This window comes from Orbicella franksi, chromosome 1 (genome assembly GCF_964199315.1).
Source record: "Orbicella franksi chromosome 1, jaOrbFran1.1, whole genome shotgun sequence".
NCBI lineage: Eukaryota > Metazoa > Cnidaria > Anthozoa > Scleractinia > Merulinidae > Orbicella > Orbicella franksi.
This window is the reverse complement of record NC_138145.1, coordinates 21612989-21626508: the sequence shown is the minus strand read 5'-3', so window position 1 is coordinate 21626508 and position 13520 is coordinate 21612989. Positions and strand designations below refer to the sequence as shown.

The following is a 13520-nucleotide window of genomic DNA, read 5'->3' as shown; positions in this document are numbered from 1 at the left end:
TACAGGACTGGTGCCTGTAAGTGACGGGTCGCTACAGGTAACCTTAATCATGATTGGTCGGCAACAAAGCAACTTTGTTAAATGAAATCCCAGGACTAATTTTAACACTTTTTGTGAATCTTTTTCTTTATAAAGCATTACTTTTAGTGGACAAAAAGGCACTGAAATTTAAGTAAAATGATTATTCTGTGTTACTAGAGAGCGCAAAACACATACTGTTAAATATACGTATAAGCGTTGATATTGAAATATTGTCTGTGTTGACTAGGTCTGTGGAAATGGCGAAGACCCATTCTTTTGTAACAGCAGGAGGTGATGGGGCATTTCACTGGCCCAGTGGATTTACCAAACCGCTAGTCTGAAAACCGCAAATGTTATGGTTATTGACTTGCTGTGGTTCATATTCGCCGAAATTTCACACTTTTCATGGAGCTGCCGAGATACTTAATAGTATTTTCTGCATTAGTCTAGACCGCAACCTTCCCACGGTTAAGTGGTATTCTATGGAAGATTAGTCGATATTCGCACAAGAACTTCCTTATCCTCATGAACTGATCTTTATCGCTTACAGAATTATTGGTAAATACATGAATCAAGCACTTCTTTATTATTATTTAAAATGAGCACATCAGCATTCAACTTCGTAATAGTTTGTGTCAATTATATCCATTGTAGCGGACAAATTTTCCTGTTATCTTTAAACAGTATACCCAACACTGCTGGTGGCATAAACCTCAATTTAACTCATTAAACTTAAATGCATTGCATAATTCATTTACTCAGTGTTAACTTTCCGAGATGCCTGCCATACCGAACAGACTTACACGATTGACTGTTCCATGCAGAGCTGTTAAGCTTTGCCTGCCAATCCTTTGCAGATGTCTATTCATTCTACCTGTCGATAAATAGGAACGGTTGGCAACCGTGATGCATTCAAACACCAAGAAAACCGAAGTCAACACAAAATCAAGCGTTGCTCTTCCACAGAGTGCTAGAGAAACAGCGTTGAATTCTACATCGGGATATGCAAATAGTAGCGGAGGACAGATTTCCTTGCAAGGAATAGCTGCTAGCGAAACGCAATGCAACAAAGAAGATAGCTTTACTGAATACGAGTACATTTCTGGCCGAACGATGATGTACTCCACATCGGGACATGTAAATAGCAGCCATGTTGGGGGAAAGACGGAGAACCAAGGAGTCATTGTAGGTGAGTTAGAAAGCAATAGAGATGTCTTCACAGAAAATGAGGACATCTCTGGCGAACGGACCATGGTGTATTCCTCATCTGGAATAGTAACTAGCAGCCAAGCTGCAGGAAAAATTTACCGGTATGGATCATTTGAAGGTGGAATGCGGAGCAGCAAGGACAGTGGCATTGGAGAGCAGGACAACGCAAGCCAAAATAGTAACGAGTTTGAAGTTTACACGGAGACTAACCTCATCAAGGCTGCGGGATTTGGCCATCTTACACAATCATCCAATGAGTTCCAGATAGAACTGAGTGAGAACGACGAAGAAGCATTGAAGGAAGAGCTGCTACACATCTTTGAAAGAGAGAGGACATCACTGGGGATGTATTTCAAGAAGAAAATGGAGGAGCTTTTGAGGGGATTTAGGAGCAGGCAAATGGAGTGGGACGAATCAACGCGAGCGGAGAAAGCAGAGCTTGAGAGAAACATGTCGATGGAGAAGATGGAAATGCAGAAAAATTTCGCAGACGAGATTGCTAAACTTACGCAGTCGTTTAATGAGGAGAGAAAGCAACTTGAGCAGCATTATCAAGAGCAGTTAAAGGATCTTAAAGAAAAGCTTGCAACTGAGCAAAGACAAATGACAGGGAATTTCGCCAAAGAGAAAAGTGAACTCAAAGAGAAACTTGAAGCTGAATATCAAGTGATGTTGAAGAGGGAAATTTCTCTCCAGAAGCAAGAGGCATTTCGCGAAAACTCAGAGATGGAGGTACGCTTTAACAAAGAAAAACACGAGATCGAGAAGAATTTCAATCTCCGGTTGACCGAAAGTGAAACGAATTCTCAAAGACTTAAGGCAGAGTTTGAAACTAATTTGGCACAGGAAAGAATGCAAATGGAGAGAGACTTTCAGGAGAAGATACGACAAGTTGAAGAAAAGCTACAGGAAGAGAGACGACTGAGACTCGAGGTAGAGAAACAATTGGAGCTGGAAAAAGAAAAATATTGCAACGAGGATTCGTGGAACAGAAAAGAAAATGAACGCCTTAAAACCGAGGTCGACGTACTTCGTCTGGAAATTGAAGAGAAAAAGAGAATTAACGTGGAGATGAAATCGTTTGAGGAGACAGTGACGCAAAAAGGACGTGACGGGCTCAGTGGTAAGTTAAAAGATGACTTTGAAAAACTGTTAGCAGATCACAAAGTGGAATTGGACAAGACATACCACAGAGAAAAAGAAGTACTTGATCAAACGTTACAAGCTGAGAGACGGCAGATCAAGGAAGAGCTTGACCGAGAAAAAGAGAAAATGAAGTCAGAAAAGGATGAAATCATAAGAACAAAGGAGAGGCTTCAAGTGGAAAGTCAAGCTCAGATTGATAGACAGCGACAGCAGGGAAGTCACGAGAAATGGACGAGACTGTCTGTGGGGAACTTCCAAGGTGAACGAACAGATGAAGGAGGTAGAGGAATGAGCAAAGAGCAGATGAGTGATAATGAAAGGTTGGAACTGCAAAAGGCTGATCATCTGAATGAAGTTGCAATTGGAAGAATAGAATTGACTGCAAACCGTCAACAGCTGACAGACGATAGCAGTAATACAAAAGGTCTTCCTTTCTGGCAACCATACCAGCGGGCACAACAACAACAACGACACCAAGAGCAACAACCAAATAAAGACAGTGTGTGTACAGGAGCATCTGCGGGTTCCCATGTTACACAACACGGTGTTACCGCTAGTTATCAACAGCTTGCAGGTAATGATTATAGTCTAAGGAATGATCCCACGTGGCAGCCTAGCTATCAAGCCAGCTTTGAATACAGCAAGAAGCGAGAGTTGCCAAGCAACCAACCTGTCGCTACAGAGATCGGGATTGGATCAGTCGAGCAGTCCGGACTGAGAGGCAATTCTATGTATCGTGTACCTTCAGAGAATGAATCTGCATTACGATTTGAGATCAGCGCCTTGCAAAGCGAGAACGAAGGCTTAAAAGCCAAAGTGACAGCGCTGGAGGAGAACATCGACCTTCATAAGAAATACAAAGAGGAAGCCAAAGCAGAAATGGAAAGGCTTCTGAAAGTAAATCAGGACAATGAGCACAAGATACAGACCTTAACAAGTGCCGTTAAAGATCTCGAGATGAAGAACAGCGAAAAAGAGAATGTGAAAAGGCGAGAACATGAAAGCCAGGTTAAATCGCACTCCCGTGAAGACAGAGTGAAAACAGCTGAAAGGAAGGATTCGCACCTGGAAGGAAAAGTAAGAGGGTTAGAAACTCGTGCAGCCAAAGCTGAAAAGACAAACAGAGAATATGATGCCAAGATGCGAATGCCTGATGAGGGAAGAAGAGAGAAGAGAAGAGAGGATTCACCTGGTGGTCACCTTGATATCCGTGATAGACGAAGTGCATCAAACCTGAAGGTATTGAATATTAGTGTTGATACCGTGCCATAGAAAATACAGCCAATCAGAATACAGAAAATCGACCGTATTAAATTCAAACTTCCCATCTCGGCGTGCAATGCGCGTATGTCGCATTGATTATGTTAGGCACTGTATTTTTTTAAGGCATGGTATAAAATAGTTATGCAACGCTCTCATGTGGTATACTACTTGAGGTAAAGGTAGGTAAAGTCTGCATACGAGCCAAATGGCCCACCAGGCCGGAGCTTATCCCGGTTTCTGTAGCATGAAGCGACTAGGAGTATTTCATCTCCCCCCTGGGTGGGATGCTAGTCCATCGCAGGGTTACCCCCAGAATTAAGTTCGCCGGTACCCATTTATACACCTGGGTGGAGAGAGGCACTGTGAGAGTAAAGTGTCTTGCCCAAGAACACAACACAATGTTCCCGGCCAGGGCTCGAACCCGGACCGCTCGATCCGGAGACGAGCGCACTAACCATGAGGCCACCGCGCCTCCCATATATACTACTTGAGAGCGTTCCATAACTTCTGTATTCCCTTCGAAGTCTTCCCTTCAGGGAAGTTTATATTTATTTCCCGAGGTTTGATCTCAACAGCAAGGCGACCCGGAGAAGGGGAAGCCTTTCAGTTTAGCTTGCGTTCACCAAATGATTATGCGATAATATTATATTGATAATGGTATAAAAAGCCGATAATTTTGTATTTTACATATGTACAATTTGCGACAAATACTGACTCACGCAACTGTCTCTGTTCGCCCCATAGGATGAGTCGCGATACGAATCTCCTCCGAGAAATTACAGTCAAGAGCCTTCATACAAGGTGAGTGTGTTTCAGCCACTCGGTAGCGTAAGGCAGTTCAAATGATGTGAAGAAAAATCTCAAATCAATGAGACTGCCAATTTTAAGTCACTAGAGAGAAAGATGAACTGCTCTGTACCATATGAAATCTTTGAAATTACGTAACTAGTATATTCTAACTGTTGTGCCTTGTTGCACTTAAGCGCTCTTGTCCTTAAAATTGAAAGGGTTGACTCATTTTACACCTCTCTTCTTTGAAATTTCCACCATTGTCATTTGCTTTGTTTTGGTATTCCTCTTTCAGCTCAGTGGCGCGTAGGCGGAATAAGAGTCCTATTAGTGAGGTATAATTTTCTTTCTTGTTGCAGGCAAAATACGAAGCGGTGTCGCAAGAAAAGAACAAGCTGCTCCAGGTCACTAAAGAACTTCAAATGAAGATAAAAGCTCTTGAGGAAAAGCAAGCTGAGATACTGCAACGCACCTCGGTAAACACACATTTGGCCCAATTGTGGTTAAATGGTTTTTAAGGGGATGAGTGTCCTTACAAAGAATAACTTTTCAATCGCCAATTTAAACAGAAGGACTCCAGGATTCTTTTAGTTTCTCAAATCTATTCCTTCAATTTTGGACATCGTTGGTAAAAAAAACTCGTAACTACCACATTACTTCGCAGGCTTTGTGGTACTTTCTTCCATTATTCTCTATACAATGAATTTCTTTTACGTTAAATTCAAGACTGTTAATGAGTAAAGCCTCCTCACAAGTAGACCCATTTTTCTCTTTTTCCAGCATCCAGAGAAGTCCTCCGAGGAAAGTGACGAAACTGAACGACTGAAACAGCTGGTGTCTGAGAATGCATCTCTAAAGGAACGAACATCAGAATTACAAAACCAGCTGCATCGGCTGCTAGAAAAACTCAAGAACGAGAAGGAAAAGGTAAAGCGATACAAAAATATTTAGCATCGTATAGGCTGTTCTATCGCTCTCGTCGTGTTGTTCAGTTTATGTAAGAAGCGCAAAAATATTCAGAGGAACAAGATCTAACTAATCACGAATTAACGAGAAGTTGCAAGCAAAATCGATGCCTGTTATCACCAGCTTGCATCAAATGAGATGACACGCCCGGATTTTTAACTCCTTTTTCGAAGGCGCAGTCTCAGCCTTTTTTCCACCCAGAAACAGCATCTGTTTTCCGAAGTAGTTGGTAGAAAAGAGTAACAGCACTTGGGTAAGGGTTTCTTTGTTCTGGGTACAGCACCTGATAGTCCATTTAGGCTAAGCATAATGCTCGAAACGTCCTCGGCGTAGACCCAAAAATGGTGATAACTTGCAACATTAACCCGCTAAGTGCCTAGTTCAAAATTGAAATAAAAAAGCTAAAAGTTCATTTTGAAAAGCAATTGAAACTAGACCAGGCGAGAGCGTTGCCCTAAATCTGTTGTATAAATGGTCAGAAGAGGTTGTGACTAAGAAAGTTAATGTTTGAACCACATAACCGACAATGCGAAATGAAATATTGCTCAATAGCTTTTAATTTATCTGACGAGTCACACACAAGGGTCTCATGAAAAATCGTCAAGGTAGCACCAGAGCAATTGACTTCTTTAAGTTCGACGTCGGAAGTAAAAGACCCCAATTCGGCAAGTGTTAGGAAAAAAATGTGCTAAATTCTTGCTTCAATTCTAGGCTACCTCTTTCGAGACAGAAATATCCACTCGCAATTCCAACAGTCTTCACAACATCCAGGGTTTACAACAAAGACTCATGCATACAGGCCGTGAGCTGTCAGGTTCTCGTGGAGAACTGGACTCTGATGCACTGGGGAGAATCGAAACCGAAATTGTTACCATTGGTCAGATTATCAAGACGCAATTTGGAGAAGGAAGTAGCAAAGGAGATATGCCCCACAGGTCAATGTCTGAAGATGCAGTACGAATTGCCCACCTAGAGGTGGAAAAGAAAGAATTGGAGACCAAGCTAAAACTCGCACGTGAGGCTATGAATGAATACGTCACCCGTTTGAATGATAAGGTCGGTACATGCTGTACTTGCGTTGTGGCTATCTCTCTGACAGTAAACTTTCCGTTTTACCGTTCTAAGTCTACGGAATGTATTAAGCCTTTTACTTGGAATGAACAATATCCAGTTCCTATTTATTTGGTTGATTTGCTTTGGCCGCTAGAACGTTTATTTGGGTCGCGACGAGTTCCTAAATTCCCGACAGACAAGCAAAATCTCTCCTGCATCCCGCGCCCAAATTTCTGACAAATCCCGCTTCCCGGGGAGCAGTCAAAGCCCGGGTCCAGTCAAGATATTTAGCGTTTTCCCGATTCCCGCACCGTATTTTGGTTAAATCCCGGATCCTGGGAATACCCTACAGACCCTCTTAGTACAGTCAAGCCCCTACTTCGAAGCGATTTCCTCAGAATGGGGAATATCTATCCTAAGCGGTCACTAGGAAGTTAAACATTTCATTTTTAACTTTCCATGAGCGGTCAACTAACAGGAGGTTCGACTGTGACGAGTAAATACTGAAAAGTCATCTGTCAAGAGAGTGGTGAGCTAGCTGTTAAACGAAAAATGTTTAGATAGTAATGTCCCTATTTTAACATTCAGATGCAGGATGTAAAAAGTATGACTGGCATGTCAGAGGAAATGGTTCAGGAATTGCACACAAGGAATAACAATTTAAAGAAGAGTCTTCAAGCCTTGGAAGAAGGACAGAAAACGTCGCATCTACAGAACGAGCAACTGCGACACCAGAAGTCTGCTCTTCAGAACCTCATTGGAGATCTGACTAAAGACGAGGGGCCGGGCAGTACGTCATATAAGGCATCACCAAGATATGATCAGGAATTCAAACGTCTAAGCAAATATGACAGCAGCTACTGTCACGATAGCGAGGCGCCGGATGGTACATCATATAACGGATCATCAAAATACCTTGACACCAAACACAGAAGCAAATATGAGAATGCACAGGAGAACGAGAAGTTAGATGGAACGTCATTTAAAGCGTCATCAAGATACCTGGGCTCCAAGTATGAGAGCAAATATGACAGAGGCTACGATAATCGATACGACAATTTCCACACGAATGCCGAAAACAGGTACACGACCAAAGAATTCAAAGAGATGCACGATGGTGAGAAGTTTAGCCGAGGCTCCAAAGGCGATCAGTTTTCATTTGAGTTCCAGGAGTATCCCTGCAGTAAGTGTTCAAGGTTTGAACGCAAAGACTTTGAGCGAATCAGTGCTTCGTATTAATGAACACCATTCAGTGAATGACATGTGAATACAATTCTACCGGTCAAATATCTTCTTTTGACTTATGTCAGGTTGAAAATTTTCGTTAAATGACTCTGAATTACTGCTACTGTGGTATGTTCCTCGTTGCTTTTATTTCATTTGCATTTTTTGTCTTCAATAATCAACATTTAAAGTTTTTAAAATACAATTTACCATTCAAATGGCCAATCCCCTCAGTGAGACGCGCCTGCGGGGAATCATGGTAGCTGGATTCATCAAAACAAAATATTCAGTCTAAGATGATAAATACAACTACCATGATTCCTTGCAGGCGCATCTCACAGAGGGAATTGAACATTTAACATAATTTTGAATACTAAACAGAGTGTGAGATATTTAGTATTCCAAACCAAATGATGAGGACGCTTTGTTGCTCAGAGACATAAGTAAATAGCAGGTTATTATACCAATTGGTTAACTCTTAAAGGGTAGAAATAGCGAATTGAGCTCTAATTTTGAAAGATTAAGTTATGATTAACATTTTGTTCGTAGACTATGATCAACGTTTGTTTCTTATTGATTTTTGTGGGATCTTTTCATCAATTTTCATCCCACAGTGAACTAATTCTTAATTTTCCAGATATAATTCAGGTTTCAAATACCAAGGACGTTTTTGCTGAGATGTCCAGGTACCTGAATCTCACCTCCTCGTGCGTTTAGTGGAATTTTTCTGTTGTTTGGGAACATTTTTCCGGGCAGGAAAGAAGATTTAAAATACTTGACATAGCAACCGAGATCGAGCGTTGTGGTTTTAAAAAGTTAGGCTTTATGAGAAACTCTTGTGTGAAGGCCTGTTTATTAAAAGAAATAATCAACTTCGTACATTTGTCATTTCTCTGCCTAATTAGGACTCCGTCAACAACCAAAAACGAAAAATTCGTTAAATTCTTACTGTAAGTTTTGGCCATGTGAGCTTTGGCCAGAATTAACTGGAATCATCCAGAAATGAGTTAAGGGCCGTCAGCTCTGGCTTGATATTTTCCGATGGACGGAAGAAAGCCTTGTACTCCTACCAAGCCTTTTCCGGCTAATGGTAGACAAAGTTTTCACCTTAACAATATCGCCTTCATTGGCCTTAAAAGTAAGTTTCAGTTGGAAAACATTTCAAAATTGTCTACAATTTTAGCATTAAGAGTCGCGAAGTTTGTCGGTTTGGTTTAGTTGGGTTTTGTTTGATTTGGTTTTTGTATTTTCTTCTCTTAACCTTTGGAATTTATTCCAGCTGTAACATAAAACATTTCAGTCGGTTAATTCGTGTGGGCTCCACAAGGCTGTAAACAGGCCCAAACGTGTTGCACGTAGGCTGGCCAACGAAGCCAAATGATGACAGCTGTAATGGAGGGCCGATCTGACTGGCCCAAAAAATGTCACGTGCTACCAACTTTTCGCCAATCGTTCGAAGTATTCTTTGGTATTTCCATATCGTTGTTTTAATCACAAACAAGGAGTAAAAATACATTACATTCTTACTATCTCTATTTGCTTTTATTTAAGCTTTATTGGAAACATCTTTCCAATATGACTCTTGGTGACTCGTGAACAACTTAAACTTATTATCATCCCTTATATCACAAACTGTTTGCGGCTTAGTATTCTTCGAGCATCTTCGTTTATATGTAAAATAAGCGCTTCGGGTGTTTCTATTATTAATAATTTCTTCTAATGCCCTCCAACGCTCACATAATCGACCAAGGAAGCTTAATGAACGTCGCGGCACCATAAGCGCTGCAAAGTGTCTGAGTAATCTGGCGAAGAATAGTTCTCAAGTCATTAATTCGCTATAAAGTGACACCTTAAGCGTATACTTTGCAATTCTATGAGACAATAAACGGGTGGTGCAAAAAAGTAAAAACCACAAGAGTGCTTGATTATTCATTTATTCGGAGTATTTCAGACGAAAATAATTAAAATTGGCCACTGGCCCAATTTACTATACACAAATACTCGCTTTGTTTTGTAATTCACTGAGACAATTGGCGCGAAAGAGTCTGTTTTATTACCTGTGTGGGTCACAACATGTCGTGTATATTATCGTCAAGTTAACAGCTAAACGTTTAAGAGCAGCGTCTGATCCACAGGATGACTATAAACAACGTTTCTGAACAAAGAATAAGAAAGAAGGAGTGCGGTTTGGCAAACTTAACTTCATGAAAATTTTATTGCAGGGATTTTATTGAAGCTTCGGGGGTTGCCAAGCGTAGCTATGTCGTTAGGCAAATTGCCTTTTCAATTATACAGGTATTTTCAGTTTCACACAAAAGGCTACGAAGAGCTTCGAATCTCGTCTGTAAACAAAGGAGTGTATCACCTGCCGTTTGCAATTATTGGCACAATATAATTAGAGAGAAATTTGCTGTGAATTCCGATAGAAATCTTCATCTTCTCCGCAAGGAAAGCTGGTGGACGATCCTGGTCCTCGAAAGTACTTCAATCTTGGGAAGGTTTTGTTTTATGCAACTTTAAATCTTCCTCGCAGTTGTAACAGCGAAGAAGAGTCGGAAAAACCCTATGGAGAGCGAAGGAAGTAATTGTGAATCCAGCAAAAAAGATTCCACTCGAGGTGAAGATTTTGAAAATCATGATGAAGTCAAAGATACAAAAGCTGAAAATACCGAAAAAGTCGAAACCACAAAGGACATTTCGTGTCAAACCGATTTCGATGATATTTTGCATCAACACCTAGAACAGTTTGAAGATGAGATGCAACTAGAGCGAGACGAAATGGAGAAGGAGTTTATTGAAGAAAAAAGCAACCTTGAAATTAAGCTGAGAAATGAGTATAACGAGATCATCAAAGCCAAAGACGAGCTTATTCGGGTTCTCACAGAAGAAAAGGATTTCTTTTGGAGCGAACTTCGCGATTTGAGAAAATCATTCGATCTGTTCACTAGGCATGTTCACCGAGATGCACTTCAACATCTAAGTCAGTGCGGATATGAGAAGGAACTGGGCACCAAACCAAGAATTACCGGAAATGGCACAGTGGAAGGGAAGAACGGCTGTCATGACAACACTAACCTCGACTGTGGAGAACTTTTGACCGTGCTGCGCAAACAAGAAGAGGTTCTGCTAAGGTCGTTTGAAAGAGAAAAAGCTGAGATGACGCAGAGGTTTGAAAGGGAAAAACTGGCTGTAAGGAAACTAGTAGAAGAAGAATGTCAAGCAAGATACGCATACGAGCGAGCGTACCTGCTTCACAGCATAGACGGACTCAAGGAAGGGCTGGACAGCTTGAGAATCCAGAAAGATGAACTGGCTAAAATATTTGAGGGAGAGAAAAACGCGTTGGAACTCAGCTATAAAAGAAAAGAAGATGAATTACGACAGAATTTAAAACTGGAGCTTCAACGTAAGATTATCCATGCTCAAAAGCCTTGGACTCAGACTAAAATTTAAGGGTGCAGTGTGCCTTTTCGTCTTCGGCTACGCTTGTCCCACGATGCAGTATAGCGCTGAAAAAAAAAAACTATCCAAATGAAGATTTCTTCTAAAGCATTTCCTTTAAACATAATTATGGCCCAACATGGATGGTACTATTAAATTTGTTTTAGTTTACGCACGAGGCGAAAGGGCTCGGGCGTGGGTCGGAATAAGGACTGTTCAGGCCCTTCACATCTCTTTGTCGATCACTTCAGTTTCAAGTTCATAATATTAATTCTTCAAACTGAGTTACATACATTCCTTTTCATGTAAGATATGAGAATTTGGCGATAAATCATGCAGCAACAAGAGATAATATCTTGGCAACAATCAGATGTTTACTTGGTTACCGTAATGCAGTCATGTTGTAAGGAAAACTAAGGTGCTGATCACAAGACAAACTTTACGTTCTGTTTAGAATTTATAGCACTTTCGTCGAAAAGAAAATATGCAAATAAAGGAGACGTTCAATAAATTAAAGGCAACACCCTAGTGTCGGAAAGAAAGATTTTTATTTAAAAAACTATTCTTTGAGGTTAACCTCGACTGACCAACTCTGTAAGCTCGAAGCTGACAACGAAAGAATCTTGTTTTAAAAACCTCAATTCAAGACAGTATTCATTTAAGCGAGCCGATAAGCCGACGAAATTATTAAATCGTTCATTACTATTTCTCAAAACAACTAGCTTCCAGCAGTAGGATGATGGTACTTCTAATTATCAAAAGCTCAAATTAAACAAGCCATCTTCATGTTGAAGAAGAAGAAGAAGAAGAAGAAGAAGAAGAAGAAGAAGAACAACAACAACAACAACAACAACAACAACATTACAATATTTTTAATGAGTGCGGACGTGAACATGTTTCTCAGGATTTGATAAGCCGTGTACATTTTGGTCAGTTATCGAAAGTAATTAAAATACTAGCCGAAATAATTCTAAACCTATTTTAATTCCGGTGCTATTCCCTTACACGAACATTTGTTCTGGATCTGAAGTGTTCTTAATTTATAGTAAAGTTTGTAACTACCGTATATGGTATTCGATTTCAGTATTTTAAGGTCGCTGGTAAAGATAGGGCCAAGCCACTCCCTTCTCTTACCAGAAATCCTATTCTCGTACACAAAACACAGCTTATGGCCTCATGAAAATATTTTTGCTTTCAACTAGTGATACACAGTGTTTTTAAAGTAACTCAAAGGATCAACGGATAGACAAAAATTGAACATTCCGATCCACTGAATTAACACATTCAACGCAAAGTTGAAGCACGTTTACCGTAAATCCTCGAATTAGTGCCTCCCACCCCTCCTCGAATAAGCGCCCCCTTCGAATAAGCGCCCCTCCTATCGGTCAAAATTTGAAATAAGCGCCTCCCCTCGAACAAGCGCGCCCCTCACCTTTCAGTTCTTCCACAGAATGTTACGACTTTTCATTATAACACGATTTCTAACTTTCCTAATCATTTTGTAGTCTGTGTTCCTTTTTTACGAGCCTTACCTTTCATTGTGCTGACGAGAGTTCTGTCTCACACCGTTTTATCAACAAATTATCACTGAATTTCATCGTTAACCCAATCTTCTCCGTTCTCTGGCAATCTTAACTTTCCCAGGCTTTTCAAATAAATGTCTGTTATTATCAGGTAGTTGCGGTATTTTTTTCGTATATACAACTCAGAATCGATAAAACTTACTTTATAGTCAGTGAAAGCGCGTAACGGAATTGGTCACAGTTTCTAGTGGTAGTGAATTTGTTTGAATTACCCATTCATTATCAGAGTTTTGTTTGGGTTTAAAATCTCGACAGGCAGCCGGTGAATAAATTACAAGACAATCCTTAATGGACTCTAAATTCGTCGGCAGAAGTATTTTTAAACCTTGTGGGAATTTTATACATCCCAAAGAACTGTTTTAGTAAGGCTAATGACGTCACAACAGCGATGTGGGTGTATTTATGTTTCGGAATCACCCAACCAGCGAAAAATTATATTTTACTTTTCAATCGTCTGTTTGCAAAACAATGTCTCTTTCGGAACTAGGCCATGATGGGGTGCGACCTAAATCTTTTCCGGGTACCAGTTGGCCCCAGGATACAAAATTAATTACAAAAGTGCTTGACATCGGGTATAAAGAAGAATATATAATCCTTGAAATTGCTATTTGTATTTGTGTCTGGTCGAGGTCAACTTTGGGAGAAAAGGTTATTTTGTATCAGATTGACGCTGTCTTTTAGAGAGGACTAATAAAGCTATAGAACAGAGCTGTTTATTATAGGACGATAATTCGCCAAAGGCAATATTTTGTGGAGTTTTTTATGAGTCAATGCCGCTTTTCAAATTAGCTTGAAATGTGTGTTCACCAGCGCTGAATCAATTAA

At 40.4% G+C, this 13520-nt stretch overlaps 2 protein-coding genes across 2 annotated transcripts; both read left to right on the top strand.

Moving 5' to 3' along the window:
* Window positions 1-927: 927 nt before the first annotated feature.
* LOC145487392 (uncharacterized) lies at window positions 928-7686 on the top strand. The gene is made up of 6 exons (XM_081466195.1): window positions 928-3615; window positions 4384-4440; window positions 4788-4904; window positions 5209-5355; window positions 6106-6450; window positions 7036-7686. The coding sequence occupies exons 1-6, from the start codon at window positions 928-930 to the stop codon at window positions 7684-7686; spliced, it is 4005 nt and encodes a 1334-aa protein (XP_081322321.1).
* A 2550-nt stretch (window positions 7687-10236) lies between these two features.
* LOC145497193 (uncharacterized) lies at window positions 10237-11488 on the top strand. Its single transcript, XM_081477006.1, has one exon. It carries the CDS (start codon window positions 10237-10239, stop codon window positions 11122-11124), a length of 888 nt encoding a protein of 295 aa, XP_081333132.1. The 3' UTR covers window positions 11125-11488.
* Window positions 11489-13520: the final 2032 nt, after the last annotated feature.

Bases quoted from the DNA above. Each gene is read 5' to 3' on its own strand.
- LOC145487392 (XM_081466195.1), top strand. From the start codon at position 928: ATGCATTCAAACACCAAGAAAACCGAAGTCAACACAAAATCAAGCGTT. The intron at 4,905-5,208 runs GTAAACACACAT...CTCTTTTTCCAG, and splicing joins AGATACTGCAACGCACCTCG to CATCCAGAGAAGTCCTCCGA. The intron at 6,451-7,035 runs GTCGGTACATGC...TTTAACATTCAG, and splicing joins TCACCCGTTTGAATGATAAG to ATGCAGGATGTAAAAAGTAT.
- LOC145497193 (XM_081477006.1), top strand. From the start codon at position 10,237: ATGGAGAGCGAAGGAAGTAATTGTGAATCCAGCAAAAAAGATTCCACT.